A 17204-nucleotide genomic window follows, 5' to 3' on the forward strand; every position below is an offset into this window, starting at 1 on the left:
CTCAGACCCTCACTCATATAGAGCTCAGACCCTCACTCATAGAGAGCTCAGACCCTCACTCATATAGAGGTCAGACCCTCACTCAGAGAGAGCTCAGACCCTCACTCAGAGAGAGCTCAGACCCTCACTCAGAGAGAGCTCAGACCCTCACTCAGAGAGAGCTCAGACCCTAGAGTCATTCATGTTCATCGTCGTGTTCTGTATTTAGATTTCATTCATGCCAGAAAAAGCTGCTTCACAAAGGTCTGCAGAACCACATAAAGCAGACAGGTTCAGTGCTGCTTGGTGATGTTCTTATAGTTGTCTGGGCGTACAGGGCTCCAGACATGTTGTGAGTTGTCTGAGACTTCAGCTGAACATGATTTTGGAGATTTATAACCTCCACAGACACTGCACAGTGCAGCCATCTTTTCTTCTTCTTCGTCTTGACATCACATTATAAACCATAATAAATCAATTGTATAGGTCTAGCCTCCCTATATCTGTGTGTGACATTTTTCTATCCTCGAAAACAATAAACTAATGCTTCTGCAGTCGAGCTGCAGCTTCTAGCCACGGCCTGCTGTTAAAGAAAGGATAGCATTATAAAAACAAAAATAGGGCATGTGGGTGCATTCTCTGTCTCACTGTTACATAAATCCCATGGATGCATGGGAGTAAGTTAGCTTCATATCTCAATCAGTGGTTAAGTGAATAATAAAGTTTCTATCGGGTCACTGTCAGCCGTTAGGGGAGGGGGCGGGGTTTGGAGGAACGGAGAGGAGACGGTGATCGCGGAAGCTTTCCTCCTGCCTTCACAAACTGTACACACGTATTTATGAACTGAAAATAGCGAGAGGACTTTCATACTCTGCAATCCAAGACTTGATTGAATCCACCAAAAACCTGACATGACGATAACGAGTGTTTTTCAAAAACACAAATCCCTCCCTGTGTCTCTGAGCCGCAGCGACGCGGCCCGATTCAGAGCGGGTCATTCTGCCGTTGGTCCTGGTGCTGCTGGAGAAAGCAGACTGCTCCGTGTGTGGTGTCGCTGTGCCGCTGTCACGTCTGTTCCTTGATCTCTGCGTCACCGACACATTTTATATTTGTGTGCCAGAAACAATTCTAAAATAAAAACACTTTATTGTCCGGCCGCGGCCGAAAAATCAAGAAGCAACGTTACTACGCTATAATCGATAATCGAGCGGCGAGCTACTGAAAAGCTGCCCGCGAGCTACCGGTAGCTCGCGATCGACGTGTTGGAGACCCCTGGTTTAGAACCATGCAACACCTGTCTATGATACTGAAGTTATAGTATAGTTGTGTTATGGAAGGCTGACAGGCAGGTGGGCCATCCAAGGCTAAACGGATTGGTTGTACTTTTCACGGTATTACGGCTTCTTCTACAGATGACATTGTTTTATGGATTTGTTGTCAAAGCTCTTCAGATATTCATTGCTGTCGGGATGTTCAGAGCATCCATGGAATATAACAACAAGTGTATCTCGAGCCGGTTTCTGAAACTTACCTACCCCACCTTTAAGTTTACGAATATTATTAAGGAATACAAATCCCTCTTTGCGATGTGTGCCAGCCTCCTGAGGCTTTTCCATCACAGTCATTACACTGGAATACATACAATACTGTTGACATGAAGATATGATTTAATGTTCGTTGTTTAGAGTTACTAAGGCTTTCGGTATGAGAGAGAGCACACTGTGGAGATGTCCAGTCTGCCTGTTGTACACACTTTGACCAGCAGGGGGTTGTGTTCAGATGAAGCCTCATGAGATGAACCCTTTAGCGAACCAAGTGGCTGGAAAGCTTCAAAGCTTCATGAGGCTTCATCTCGCCATCACTAGTGGTACCAGACCAGTCCTACCAGCAGCTTCACATGCCTCGTGTAGGGGGAATACACGCCTCGTGTAGGGGGAATACACGCCTATCAGCCAGACAACGATGACCGGAACAAGAACACACTCGTAATAGTCACAGCTGATTTGGGTGAGGTGTCAGCGGGCAGTTAAAGTGCCGCGGGAGAAGCTGAACTACGTACCGCTGCGGCGTTTCCCGAAGGGCCAGCTGACTGAAGAAGGGGGGGGTCGTAAGGCGCCAGCTACAATGACATTACAACCTCTGAATCTCGAAATGTAAAAAGTGAAAAGATGCGTTGGCCGGGAATCGAACCCGGGTCAACTGCTTGGAAGGCAGCTATGCTCACCACTATACCACCAACGCTGAGGGTCTCCCAAGGTTTGGTCGTTCTTCACAATTTTTACACGTATTTTTTCGGGTTATTTTTCTGACACGTTTAACATTTGTTTTGGATATATTTCTGAAACTTTTCCCAAATAACATCTTTCTAGAAAATGTTACACACATTTCAGATATTTAGCAGATCTCTTTCAGACATGTTTGGTTTATCCTGTGGGATTAGTTTTGTTTCATAAACATAAAGCAACACTTTCTCAGAATCAAGCTAAAGTGATGCAGAGTGAAAAGAAAGAGAAAGAAAAGAGTTTAAGAGCATTTTTTTTTAATTTAAATAATAAAACTATAAGTTGCAACAAATCATTTGTGTAATCATGTAAACTACAAGTCTTCTTTCTTTGTTCTAAACTCTTTGTGTCTGCAGTTCTCTTCTTTCTCGATGACCAGACTTTTGCTCTCGGTCCATTCGACACGTTATTCAAGACCGACAGCCTGTGTGTTGTTGGCCAAACGCTGCCACTGAATACCCCCTCAATGATCAAGCCCCGCCCCCAGAATGCACCCACTCAATGATCAAGCCCCGCCCCCAGAATGCACCCACTCAATGATCAAGCCCCGCCCCCAGAATGCACCCACTCAATGATCAAGCCCCGCCCCCAGAATGCACCCACTCAATGATCAAGCCCCGCCCCCAGAATGCACCCCCTCAATGACCAAGCCCCGCCCACAGAATGCACCCCCTCAATGATCAAGCCCCGCCCCCAGAATGCACACGTTCAAATGAGATCACTTAGAAACCGGAGCTTGAACACTTCGTCGTGCTCAACAATGGAGGCCTCTTCTGGAGAGAGAGTGAGAGGTAAATGCAATATACTGCATGTTGCCTTCAGGGCCATTCAGTAACTATGAGTTACTTAGTGTTCAAGTCATCTTCCCTCTCAGTCATTGAGTCTGATACGGTTCTGAGTATTGAGAATAAAGCTGTGTTCATTCATAGTCCATATTTACAGCGTGCTACAAAGAAAATGCCTAAAACTTGAACGTCTCGTTTATGAATCAGCTGATGGACAGAGTTCAGTTCCTCCATGGAAGCCTCACACACACACTCCTGTTCAGAGCGTCTGGTGGTTATGCATGTCTTTCTGCTCTGCTCAGCTGTCAGCATGACGTTGTTCTATGGCGTCACACAGCTGGACACTGGGTGTGCCGACACAGTACAAACCGGAAGTCAGTGAAGTAAAGTTATGCACAGAGCTTGCATACTTGTATTGATCTCTATAAACGCATCTCTGCATGCGAATGCAGGGATGAACGTATCCTCGTCAGCACGGGGCAAGGGTCGTCAGACTTCTGGGTCTTTTACAGCATTGCCATTATATCCTCCTGTCTTTTATTTTGAAATATGTTCTTTAACTTCCGGTCCACCGGACTGCTTTTCTTCATTCTTCAAAACGGAACATTGAATGAAGTTGTTATCACAAACCAAAACCGGACCTTTTTTTAATTAGGTCTTCTCGTTATCCGTCTTTGGATTCAGACGAGATGAGTAACAGATGCGTCGCTTCCGGGCAAACATAACGGCTCCGCCCACTTTTGGGTGAAAACAAAGCGGTCAGTTGAACGGCGGTCAATACAGATTCTGAAGTTTTTGCCAATCCGATCAGAAATGTAAGAAAACCGAAGATTGTTGGATCTCCAAAGAGCCCGACTCCAAAGAGCCCGACTCCAATGGCCAGACGGGCACACCGCTGCAGTAAGCGGTTACAGGAGTCCTGGAGTCAAACGTAATACTTTCTAAGACCTGTTTTCAGACCCTTCCCAGACGTTTTAAGACCTCATCGCCACTTGGAATTTTAACCGGTTACCTTGGCGACACACTTCACCTCAGTATTGATCCTTGATTGGTCCTTCCTCCTTATCTTCCAACCATTTGGACGCAGACTTGCATTTCCTCATAACGATGTTGCTTAGCAACCGGCGTAAACGGAGCTCCGCGCTATCGAGCAGTGAGCGCGCGACGTCCTGCTCAGATGACGTCCAGTCCAACGGGATGCCATCACTAAACTACAGAATCATATATGGTTAAATATAGCAGTAGATGAGAGTAACATCTACGTGACTTTACGGCCCCGCCCACGTTTGGGGGAAACAACGCTGTCATTTGAGGCGATTGAGCCTGAAGCCTCAGAGCTCTTCTTTTCCCATTCCCAAACCGCCCCCTACCCCTCCGTTTGCGCGTTCACGCGGAGGGTCCGCCACATTGAGGGCTGTTCCAAAGCAACGAGTGTGGAGCGGTGTGGGGGGGGAGTGGAGCGGTGTGGAGGGGGAGTGGAGCGGTGTGGGGGGGGAGTGGAGCGGTGTGGGGGGGGAGTGGAGCGGTGTGGGGAGTGGAGCGGTGTGGGGAGTGGAGCGGTGTGGGGGGGGAGTGGAGCGGTGGTGGGGGGGGAGTGGAGCGGTGTGGGGAGTGGAGCGGTGTGGAGGGGGAGTGGAGCGGTGTGGGGTGTGGAGCGGTGTGGGGAGTGGAGCGGTGTGGGGGGGGAGTGGAGCGGTGTGGGGAGTGGAGCGGTGTGGAGGGGGAGTGGAGCGGTGTGGGGAGTGGAGCGGTGTGGGGGGGGAGTGGAGCGGTGTGGGGAGTGGAGCGGTGTGGGGGGGGGAGTGGAGCGGTGTGGGGGGGGAGTGGAGCGGTGTGGGGGGGGAGTGGAGCCGCTAGCTGCCGCCTCGTTAATATCAAATCCATCATAATAACAATCCAGCACCATGCTGTCATGAGCGCACGGTGCTGTTACGTGAACGCAGATTGACGTGCTTGATGTGAACGAGCATTTTGGTTAAAGCTGCGCATGCGCTATGAGCGCACATACGGGTACTTCCAGGCATGCTGGGTAATCTGTGACGCTTCGCTCTCTCAAAGGTTGGGCCATTTTATCATCATGCGAATGAGCAGCTCTCATAGGAACGAACGAGGCCCCGCCTCCCACGCTGTGAGGCCCCGCCTCCCACGCTGTGTCCAATGAGGCCCCGCCTCCCACGCTGTGAGGCCCCGCCTCCCACGCTGTGTCCAAGAACGAGGCCCCGCCTCCCACGCTGTGTCCAATGAGGCCCCGCCTCCCACGCTGTGTCCAATGAGGCCCCGCCTCCCACGCTGTGTCCACTGAGGCCCCGCCTCCCACGCTGTGTCCAATGAGGCCCCGCCTCCCACGCTGTGAGGCCCCGCCTCCCACGCTGTGTCCAATGAGGCCCCGCCTCCCACGCTGTGTCCGCTGAGGCCCCGCCTCCCACGCTGTGTCCAATGAGGGAGCGCAAAGAGAGCAACAGGCTGATCTTTGAGAAAGAAGCAACAAGAACTGCAAACAAGCTGTTGAAACAAAGACTCATAGTTTCACGATCACAAATCATTTGTTGCAACTTAGTTTTATTTGTGAAACGTATTTTATTTTTACTTAGCTCAGTTTTTTTCTCTCTTAAACTCAAAGTGTTGCTTCATCTTTATGAAACTAAACTAATCCCACAGTCCCCCTCACTAGCGTGTGCTCCTGTGTGTGTGTGCTCCTGTGTGTGTGTGTGTGTGCTCCTGTGTGTGTGTGCTCCTGTGTGTGTGTGTGTGTGCTCCTGTGTGTGTGTGCTCCTGTGTGTGTGTGTGTGTGCTCCTGTGTGTGTGTGTGTGTGCTCCTCTGTGTGTGTGTGTGTGTGCTCCTGTGTGTGTGCTCCTGTGTGTGTGTGCTCCTGTGTGTGTGCTCCTGTGTGTGTGTGCTCCTGTGTGTGTGTGTGTGTGTGTGTGTGTGAAGCTTTGCTCCGGAGGCCGGGGAGGAATCACAACGAGTCACTAAAGAACAGATCGGACAGCGGGTGAAAAAAGACAACATAACGTTTATTGAGACTCCTGTGTGACGTCATCAGATCACATGACCCGGACCGACTGGGCTACAACAACAACAACAACAACAACAACAACAATAAAAAGGCGGGGCTTGTTGGGTCAGTACTGGAAGCTCCTCTTGGTCTGAATGTCGTCCAGAATCTGCTGCAGCTCCTCGTCCTCGAACCGGCCCTCCAGACTGGAGACACAGGAGAGGGTCAGGGTGTGTGTGAGTGTGTGTGTGTGAGAGTGTGTCTGTGTGTGTGTGTGAGTATCTGTGTGTGTGTGTGTGTGTGTGTATATCTGTGTGTGTGTGTGTATCTGTATCTGTGTGTGTCTGTGTTGTGTCTCTGTGTGTGTGTGTCTGTGTGTGAGAGTGTGTCTGTGTGTGTGTCTGTGTGTGTGAGAGTGTGTCTGTGTGTGTGAGAGTGTGTCTGTGTGTATCTGTATGTGTCTGTGTGTGTCTCTGTGTGTGTGAGTATCTGTGTGTGTGTGTCTGTATCTGTGTGTGTGTGTCTGTGTGTGAGAGTGTGTCTGTGTGTGTGTCTGTGTTGTGTCTCTGTGTGTGTGTGTCTGTGTGTGTGTGTGTGTGTGTGTGTGTGTGTCTGTGTTGTGTCTCTGTGTGTGTGTGTCTGTGTGTGTGTGTGTGTGTGTGTGTCTCACCTGGGGATCAGGGCCTTCCCCTCCTCTGCAGCTTCAGGGCAGAGATTAGCTAAACTGGCCAACTCGAACTTGTGCAGCTTCTTCTGCAGCAGGAGGCTGGAACAGAGACGCATGACATCATTACATACAACACAACTTCCACACACACAGCGCTCTGCTGACCCCCCCCTCAGCAGCCCCTCAGCAGCTGACCCCCCCCTCAGCAGCCCCTCAGCAGCTGACCCCCCCCCTCAGCAGCCCCTCAGCAGCTGACCCCCCCCTCAGCAGCTGACCCCCCCCCTCAGCAGCTGACCCCCCCCTCAGCAGCTGACCCCCCCCTCAGCAGCCCCTCAGCAGCTGACCCCCCCCCTCAGCAGCTGACCCCCCCCCTCAGCAGCTGACCCCCCCCCTCAGCAGCCCCTCAGCAGCTGACCTCCCTCTCACCAGCCGCCCCCCCCTCAGCAGCCGCCCCCCCCTCAGCAGCCGCCTCGCCCCTCAGCAGCCCCATAGCAGCCGCCCCCCCCCCTCAGCAGCCGCCCCCCCCTCAGCAGCCCCCCCCCTCAGCAGCCGCCCCGCCCTCAGCAGCCGCCCCCCCCCTCAGCAGCCCCATAGCAGCCGCCCCCCCCCTCAGCAGCCGCCCCCCCCCTCAGCAGCCGCCTCGCCCCTCAGCAGCCCCATAGCAGCCGCCCCCCCCCTCAGCAGCCGCCCCCCCCTCAGCAGCCGCCCCCCCCCTCAGCAGCCGCCCCGCCCCTCAGCAGCCCCATAGCAGCCGCCCCCCCCCCTCAGCAGCCGCCCCCCCCTCAGCAGCCCCCCCCCTCAGCAGCCCCCGCACTCAGCAGCCGGCCCGCACTCAGCAGCCGGCCCGCACTCAGCAGCCGCCCCGCACTCAGCAGCCGCCCCGCACCTCAGCAGCCCCATAGCAGCCGCCCCCCCCTCAGCAGCCCCCCCCCTCAGCAGCCCCCCCCCTCAGCAGCCCCCCCCCTCAGCAGCCGCCCCCCCCCCTCAGCAGCGTCGTAGGACCGGAAACCCAGAGTTAAGCTGAAGTTAGCCGCTAAGAGAACATCCGGCTTCGTAGTACAGGCCTCTGAACACAGCAGTGATGGTCTCTGTGTGTGTGTGTGTGTGTGTGTGTGTGTGTGTGTGTGTGTGTGTGTGTGTGTGTGTGTGTGTGTGTGTGTGTGTGTGTGTTAGGGATCGGCCGATATGGATTTTTCAAGGCCGATACCGATTATTAGTAATCAAGGAGACCGATAACCGATATTTGGAATTGATATACATTTGCGGTAAAATCAGATAATCTTGGTGTCAAAATGTAGAATAACATTTTCTTTGAAATGCCTTTTTATGTTTAATGAACGTTCCAGCATCTGAAAGCTGGTCTCCTCTGAAAGCTGGTCTCCTCTGAAAGCTGGTCTCCTCTGAAAGCTGGTCTCCTCTGAAAGCTGGTCTCCTCTGAAAGCTGGTCTCCTCTGAAAGCTGGTCTCCTCTGAAAGCTGGTCTCCTCTGAAAGCTGGTCTCCTCTGAAAGCTGGTCTCCTCTGAAAGCTGGTCTCCTCTGAAAGCTGGTCTCCTCTCCGAGTAAAGTACATGAAGTAAAAACGACTAACACTTGTTCTGAACTTCTGATGTTTGAGTCTCACTCATTTAGCAGTCCCAGTTCAGCAGGAAGCAGAGTGTGTGTGTCTCTGTGTGTGTGTGTCTCTGTGTGTGTGTCTCTGTGTGTGTGTGTGTGTGTGTGTGTGTGTGTGTCTCTGTGTGTGTGTGTGTTACCTGCGCACGGCGGTGATGGTCTCTCGGTTCTTGAACCGGCTGAATCGAGCCGTGTAGTTCAGCGTCTTCATGAACACTTCAGAGAGCTCCTGCTCGTCCTCCGCGCTCTCGTTCTGCTGCTTCCGGTGTTCCAGCAGCATGTGCACCTCCGAGTTCAGCAGCGTCTCCGAGCTCTCGAACTCTGAGGACACCACCACCACCACCACCACATCATCATCATCATCATCATCATCATCATCATCATCATCAAACACACACTGAGAGCTCCGAGTTCAGCAGCGTCTCCGAGCTCTCGAACTCTGAGGACACCACCACCACCACCATCATCATCATCATCATCATCATCATCATCAAACACACACTGAGAGCTCCGAGTTCAGCAGCGTCTCCGAGCTCTCGAACTCTGAGGACACCACCACCACCACCACATCATCATCATCATCATCATCATCATCATCATCAAACACACACTGAGAGCTCCGAGTTCAGCAGCGTCTCCGAGCTCTCGAACTCTGAGGACACCACCACCACATCATCATCATCATCATCATCATCATCATCATCAAACACACACTGAGAGCTCCGAGTTCAGCAGCGTCTCCGAGCTCTCGAACTCTGAGGCACATCATCATCACCTTCATCATCATCACCACCACATCATCTAACACACACTGAGAGCTCTGAGTTCTAACATATAGTCTGAGGGTGCGTTCACACCGGCCTCTTAGAGTCCGGTTGAATGGAACCCTGGTCGTTTAGCCGCTTGGTTCGTTTGTGTCGGTGTGAACGCAGTCCGCACCGACACATAGGAAGCGCAGTATTTACGAGTCACAAGAACGCGGATATCTTCAAAAATCTTCAGCGAAAGATTCTTTCAAGACATCCGCGGTGTTCAGTGAAAGAGCGAAGCAGGATGAAGAGCTGAACAGTGTAAAGTAAACATTCTCCGTCAGCATAAAAGTTAGAACACCTGTCGTCGGTGAAACGCCCTCCTCTGCAGGACGTCTCGTGGAGAAGCAGAACACCGCCAGCTGGTCAGGAGCCCGACGCGAGGCGGAGGGATCTAGATCGGCATGAAGGTGTTCTTTTCCCCATGATGGCCGCGCTGCTGCACATTATGCCGCTCATCACACGGCCTCATTCCCAACAAAGTAACGACATGACTCCCAATATTAATTTAAATGCTTTTGTGGATTTAGAAAATTATTTTATTGATTTAAAAAATAGTTGTATTTACATTGACATGCATCCGCTAAGAAAAATAGTCCGTTGTTACCGTTTGAACTACGTAGCAACGGCAGGAAACGCTTCCATAGCGCTTTTGAGGAGCTTTCTGATCACAGATTTGAGAACATCGCTGCTTGCTTTAAAGTAGCACACTGCATGATGTCAGACCGTGGAGAGTATCTAGATACCCCGCCCTGATGCCAGAGGAACTGCTCACTGAACACGTGTCGCCGTCTGACCTGAGTCTGGACCGCTGCGTGACCAGGAGGGTTCTGCCCGGCTCTTCTCCGCTGCTTTCGTGTCGCTCTCGTCTCGTCAGTTAGTTTCAGCCAAACTGTAGCAGTCAACAAAGCCATGACAGCGGTCTGTCTGTTCTGGATTAAAAACGTGTCACGTGTTTTGAATTGACCAATCAGAGTATTCAACAAAGCCATGTAATAATGTTTTTTAACGTTGTCTGATTATATAATCATGTCTGCTGATCTCCAGACTAACAGCAGCACGAGAACAACCTGCCCAAAGTGCCGATGCTCCGTGGCGGAGGCTCCGCTAGAAATTGCCGGGATTTGCGTTTGTACCCCCTTAATGTCTGACCAATGGGTGAACAGCATTTCCGAGCACATGACTTGTGTTTAAAGTTTATAGTCCCTTTGAGTTTTGCCGTGTGAGCGCAAACCGGACCTTCTGAGAAACAGACTGTGGTCTGGAGCCAGAGAGCGGCTGGAGGTGTGAGCGCACCCAGACTCTGTTCAAGGTATCGTTGGTGCGTGTGAGTGCAGAGACATGTGTTAGGACTTCACTGCAGTACAAGTACTAATACTACACTGTACTAATACTACACTGCAGTACAAGTACTAATACTACACTGTACTAATACTACACTGCAGTACAAGTACTAATACTACACTGCAGTACAAGTACTAATACTACACTGTACTAATACTTCACTGCAGTACAAGTACTAATACTACACTGTAGGAATACTACACTGCAGTACAAGTACTAATACTACACTGTACTAATACTACACTGCAGTACAAGTACTAATACTACACTGTAGGAATACTACACTGCAGTACAAGTACTAATACTACACTGTAGGAATACTACACTGCAGTACAAGTACTAATACTACACTGTACTAATACTACACTGCAGTACAAGTACTAATACTACACTGTACTAATACTACACTGCAGTACAAGTACTAATACTACACTGTAGGAATACTATACTGCAGTACAAGTACTAATACTACACTGTAGGAATACTACACTGCAGTACAAGTACTAATACTACACTGTACTAATACTACACTGCAGTACAAGTACTAATACTACACTGCAGTACAAGTACTAATACTACACTGTACTAATACTTCACTGCAGTACAAGTACTAATACTACACTGTAGGAATACTACACTGCAGTACAAGTACTAATACTACACTGTACTAATACTACACTGCAGTACAAGTACTAATACTACACTGTAGGAATACTACACTGCAGTACAAGTACTAATACTACACTGTAGGAATACTACACTGCAGTACAAGTACTAATACTACACTGTACTAATACTACACTGCAGTACAAGTACTAATACTACACTGTACTAATACTACACTGCAGTACAAGTACTAATACTACACTGTAGGAATACTATACTGCAGTACAAGTACTAATACTACACTGTAGGAATACTACACTGCAGTACAAGTACTAATACTACACTGTACTAATACTACACTGCAGTACAAGTACTAATACTACACTGTACTAATACTACACTGCAGTACAAGTACTAATACTACACTGTACTAATACTACACTGCAGTACAAGTACTAATACTACACTGTACTAATACTACACTGCAGTACAAGTACTAATACTACACTGTAGGAATACTACACTGCAGTACAAGTACTAATACTACACTGTACTAATACTACACTGCAGTACAAGTACTAATACTACACTGTACTAATACTTCACTGCAGTACAAGTACTAATACTACACTGTACTAATACTACACTGCAGTACAAGTACTAATACTACACTGTAGGAATACTACACTGCGTACAAGTACTAATACTACACTGTAGGAATACTACACTGCAGTACAAGTACTAATACTACACTGTAGGAATACTACACTGCAGTACAAGTACTAATACTACACTGTAGGAATACTACACTGCAGTACAAGTACTAATACTACACTGTAGGAATACTACACTGCAGTACAAGTACTAATACTACACTGTACTAATACTACACTGCAGTACAAGTACTAATACTACACTGTACTAATACTACACTGCAGTACAAGTACTAATACTACACTGTACTAATACTACACTGCAGTACAAGTACTAATACTACACTGTAGGAATACTACACTGCAGTACAAGTACTAATACTACACTCTAGGAATACTACACTGCAGTACAAGTACTAATACTACACTGTACTAATACTTCACTGCAGTACAAGTACTAATACTACACTGTAGGAATACTACACTGTACTAATACTTCACTGCAGTACAAGTACTAATACTACACTGTACTAATACTACACTGCAGTACAAGTACTAATACTACACTGTACTAATACTACACTGTACTAATACTTCACTGCAGTACAAGTACTAATACTACACTGTACTAATACTACACTGCAGTACAAGTACTAATACTACACTGTACTAATACTACACTGCAGTACAAGTACTAATACTACACTGTACTAATACTACACTGCAGTACAAGTACTAATACTACACTGTACTAATACTACACTGCAGTACAAGTACTAATACTACACTGTAGGAATACTACACTGCAGTACAAGTACTAATACTACACTCTAGGAATACTACACTGCAGTACAAGTACTAATACTACACTGTACTAATACTTCACTGCAGTACAAGTACTAATACTACACTGTAGGAATACTACACTGTACTAATACTTCACTGCAGTACAAGTACTAATACTACACTGTACTAATACTACACTGCAGTACAAGTACTAATACTACACTGTACTAATACTACACTGTACTAATACTTCACTGCAGTACAAGTACTAATACTACACTGTACTAATACTACACTGCAGTACAAGTACTAATACTACACTGTACTAATACTTCACTGCAGTACAAGTACTAATACTACACTGTACTAATACTACACTGCAGTACAAGTACTAATACTACACTGTACTAATACTACACAGTAGGAATACTACACTGCAGTACAAGTACTAATACTACACTGTAGGAATACTACACAGTAGGAATACTACACTGCAGTACAAGTACTAATACTACCCAGTAGGAATACTACACTGCAGTACAAGTACTAATACTACACTGTACTAATACTACACTGCAGTACAAGTACTAATACTACACTGTAGGAATACTACACTGCAGTACAAGTACTAATACTACACTGTAGGAATACTACACTGCAGTACAAGTACTAATACTACCCAGTAGGAATACTACACTGCAGTACAAGTACTAATACTACACTGTACTAATACTACACTGCAGTACAAGTACTAATACTACACTGTACTAATACTACACTGCAGTACAAGTACTAATACTACCCAGTAGGAATACTACACTGCAGTACAAGTACTAATACTACACTGTAGGAATACTACACAGTAGGAATACTACACTGCAGTACAAGTACTAATACTACACTGTACTAATACTACACTGCAGTACAAGTACTAATACTACACTGTAGGAATACTACACAGTAGGAATACTACACTGCAGTACAAGTACTAATACTACCCAGTAGGAATACTACACTGCAGTACAAGTACTAATACTACACAGTGGGAATACTACACAGTGGGAATACTACACAGTAGGAATACTACACAGTGGGAATACTACACAGTGGGAATACTACACAGTAGGAATACTACACAGTAGGAATACTACACAGTGGGAATACTACACAGTGGGAATACTACACAGTAGGAATACTACACAGTGGGAATACTACACAGTGGGAATACTACACAGTGGGAATACTACACAGTAGGAATACTACACAGTGGGAATACTACACAGTAGGAATACTACACAGTAGGAATACTACACAGTGGGAATACTACACAGTAGGAATACTACACAGTGGGAATACTACACAGTAGGAATACTACACAGTGGGAATACTACACAGTGGGAATACTACACAGCAGGAATATCCCGAATGAAACGCAGAACGCTTCAACCCGTGCTCACATGAAGATGTTTGCGTTAGTGAGCACACCTTTAGCTGGTATTATATATACATTAATATGATTATAAAGATGAACACACCTTTGGGAAACAGCAGCTGTGACGCGTCTTCTTCAACATCTCCAACACTAGTGTTAGTGGAGCAGGCTCCAGCCGCCATCACAACAACAAACAAACAACAATAACAACAACAACACGTGCTAAGGGCTAGCGCTGCTCCCGCATCAGAGCTTCGCAGAGCTAGATAAGAGCTAAGCTAACAGCTAACAGCGGACTGAGGTCTGAAGACAGGGGGTCTTGGGGTCTGTGGATCTATATGCAGGTGAATACGAGGTAAAGACACATCTGATCTGATTCTCGGCGCCTTTTAGCCTCACAAACACAACACGATCACTTCCGCTGGTGACACAAATCACTTCCGGTCCGTAGTTTCCTTCTCCTTCAAAATAAGAGCTCGGTGCTGATATAATATTTGCATCGCTATTTGTGAGCATTGGGGTGAGAGTTTCATGTGTTGTGAGCATGCGCAGTCTGTCGCGAAGTTGTGAAAGAGTGTGGTTGCCAGTAGAGGTTTCTCAATACTCAAATTTTCCCCTCCTCGACTCCTATCCTCGACTCCTCTTTTAAAGAGTGAGCCTCATCCCAATACCCCTCCTCGACTCCTCTTTTCCCCTCCTCCGGGACTTGACCCGGAAATCGATCAAGACACGCCATTTTGATGCACACGGAGGAGTCGAGGAGGAGTGAGGGAGGAGGGATGAAGGAGGAGGGGTGAAGGAGGAGGGGTGTGGGAAGAAGAGAACCCAATAAAAAGAGTTGCTAAAGGCTGTATTTTCTTTCTGTATTTACACCATACCGGCCAGGGGTGATAGAAGGGGACACCTGGTGGCTGAAGCACGTTATTGCATTTTATTATTTTATTATTCAGCTCAGTGAAGACTGAGAGACTTTATTTGATCATTTCAGTGAAAACTAACGTTCATATTTCTCTCTTTGTTATAATACTGATGAACGTTCAGAACAAAGCACTTTGTAACTCACCACCTACGCTTTAAAAAGCTTAATAAGCACCGTAACTTTCATGATATCATTTCTCCGTCATAATCGGTTGTTTCCGTGAACGGCCGACTGTTGAGTGACGGCAAATGCTGCGGCTGCAATGCATTGTGGGGCAGCATTTTCGCTTCTCCTTTCGGTTAGGGAGGTCCAGTGGTTCCTAAGCTAAAGGAGGCTATCAAGGAAGCTTGAAACCTCCTTTCCTATCGTCTAGAGCAGGGGTTCCTAAAGAGAAACACTGAAATCTAGCTAACTTCAGCCAGAGCAGTATAATAGAAGAGTTACGACAACGGAAGTCCAAACACGGTTATCGTCACGTGGTTCCTGGAGACGAGGATCGTCCCCGGAGGTTCATGGCGGGCGAGTGAATGCATTGAAAACAGGAGATAGAACTACGATGTGTGGTAATCATTAGTGAATAAAGCTTTTGATTTGCAATATTTATACAACAAGTCGATGTGTGTTTGTATTTACATCAATATGTTTTTAAAACATAAAATAGAATGTGCTAATATTAAGTGATAATATCAGGATTAGTGTGAACAGCTAGTGTAACATGTCACTAACAGCGCCTTGTTAAAGAGCCTGTTCTGTTATTTATAGCTTTGAATTCTTTCAACCCAATATTATCTTCTTCAACCTGTATGGAGTCAGGAGCTCCACTTCTAATGTTGTGATACAGTTAGAGGGAGGGGATCTAAAGTAACGCTTTAACATTCAGATTGGATTCATTTCCACCATTTTCTTAAATCCATGGTAGTTTCAGTAATCCCCATGGTAACAGAGGACACAAGCTATCTACATGACTAATGTCGTCTTTATGGCTTTCAGAAAGGACAGGAGACCGACAGGTGGCTATCAAAGGACGAGCAGCAGCAGCAGCAGCATGATGATGATGATGATGATGATGATGATGATGATGTTAAATGTGTTGTTTTAGGAACATCCATTGCAAATACATGGAGTTCAATAAACATTGAATATCATGCAGTTTGTCGGTGCCTTTTCCTCCGTGTTGTCCTGGTTTGCTGTGCTGCCTCCTAGTCGCCACCATGGTGTGCTGTGCTGCCTCCTAGTCTCCACCATGGTTTGCTGTGCTGCCTCCTAGTCTCCACCATGGTGTGCTGCCTCCTAGTCTCCCACCATGGTTTGCTGTGCTGCCTCCTAGTCGCCACCATGGTGTGCTGCCTCCTAGTCTCCACCATGGTGTGCTGTGCTGCCTCCTAGTCGCCACCATGGTGTGCTGTGCTGCCTCCTAGTCGCCACCATGGTGTGCTGCCTCCTAGTCTCCACCATGGTGTGCTGTGCTGCCTCCTAGTCGCCACCATGGTGTGCTGTGCTGCCCTGTCAGTCCATGCTTGTTTGGTTGCTGCCTCCTAGTCTCCACCATGGTTTGCTGCCTCCTAGTCTCCACCATGGTTTGCTGTGCTGCCTCCTAGTCGCCACCATGGTGTGCTGTGCTGCCTCCTAGTCTCCACCATGGTTTGCTGTGCTGCCTCCTAGTCTCCACCATGGGTTGCTGCCTCCTAGTCTCCACCATGGTTGCTGTGCTGCCTCCTAGTCGCCACCATGGTGTGCTGTGCTGCCTCCTAGTCTCCACCATGGTGTGCTGTGCTGCCTCCTAGTCGCCACCATGGTGTGCTGCCTCCTAGTCTCCACCATGGTGTGCTGTGCTGCCTCCTAGTCGCCACCATGGTGTGCTGTGCTGCCTCCTAGTCTCCACCATGGTTTGCTGTGCTGCCTCCTAGTCTCCACCATGGTGTGCTGCCTCCTAGTCTCCACCATGGTTTGCTGTGCTGCCTCCTAGTCGCCACCATGGTGTGCTGTGCTGCCTCCTAGTCTCCCCCATGGTTTGCTGTGCTGCCTCCTAGTCGCCACCATGGTGTGCTGCCTCCTCCGTCCCACCATGGTGTGCTGTGCTGCCTCCTAGTCGCCACCATGGTTTGCTGTGCTGCCTCCTAGTCTCCACCATGGTGTGCTGTGCTGCCTCCTAGTCTCCACCATGCTGTGCTGCCTCCTAGTCGCCACCATGCTGTGCTGCCTCCTAGTCGCCACCATGCTGTGCTGCCTCCTTGTGCCACCATGGTTTGCTGTGCTGCCTCCTAGTCGCCACCATGGTTTGCTGTGCTGCCTCCTAGTCGCACCATGGTGTGCTGCCTCCTAGTCTCCACCATGG

At 48.2% G+C, this 17204-nt stretch overlaps 1 protein-coding gene and 1 non-coding gene across 2 annotated transcripts; both read right to left on the bottom strand.

Moving 5' to 3' along the window:
• Window positions 1-2148: 2148 nt before the first annotated feature.
• trnag-ucc (transfer RNA glycine (anticodon UCC)) lies at window positions 2149-2220 on the bottom strand. The gene has a single exon. It is a non-coding gene; the product is annotated as a tRNA-Gly (tRNA).
• A 3820-nt stretch (window positions 2221-6040) lies between these two features.
• On the bottom strand, window positions 6041-14387 carry LOC117443146 (DNA-directed RNA polymerase II subunit RPB4). Its single transcript, XM_034079096.2, has 4 exons — window positions 14054-14387; window positions 8461-8641; window positions 6713-6808; window positions 6041-6248 (listed from the first exon to the last, which is right to left on the bottom strand). The coding sequence occupies exons 1-4, from the start codon at window positions 14130-14132 to the stop codon at window positions 6170-6172; spliced, it is 435 nt and encodes a 144-aa protein (XP_033934987.1). The 5' UTR covers window positions 14133-14387; the 3' UTR covers window positions 6041-6169.
• Window positions 14388-17204: the final 2817 nt, after the last annotated feature.

The sequence above is a fragment of the Pseudochaenichthys georgianus genome, unplaced genomic scaffold (assembly GCF_902827115.2).
Source record: "Pseudochaenichthys georgianus unplaced genomic scaffold, fPseGeo1.2 scaffold_546_arrow_ctg1, whole genome shotgun sequence".
In the NCBI taxonomy this organism is placed as follows: Eukaryota; Metazoa; Chordata; class Actinopteri; order Perciformes; family Channichthyidae; genus Pseudochaenichthys; species Pseudochaenichthys georgianus.

Excerpts from the sequence above, each read along its gene's own strand:
- LOC117443146 (XM_034079096.2), bottom strand. The coding sequence starts at position 14,132 with ATGGCGGCTGGAGCCTGCTCCACTAACACTAGTGTTGGAGATGTTGAA. Across the intron at positions 6,809-8,460 it reads ACCATCACCGCCGTGCGCAG|CCTCCTGCTGCAGAAGAAGC; the intron begins GTAACACACACA and ends TCTCTGTTCCAG. Across the intron at positions 6,249-6,712 it reads GGGAAGGCCCTGATCCCCAG|TCTGGAGGGCCGGTTCGAGG; the intron begins GTGAGACACACA and ends CTGTGTCTCCAG.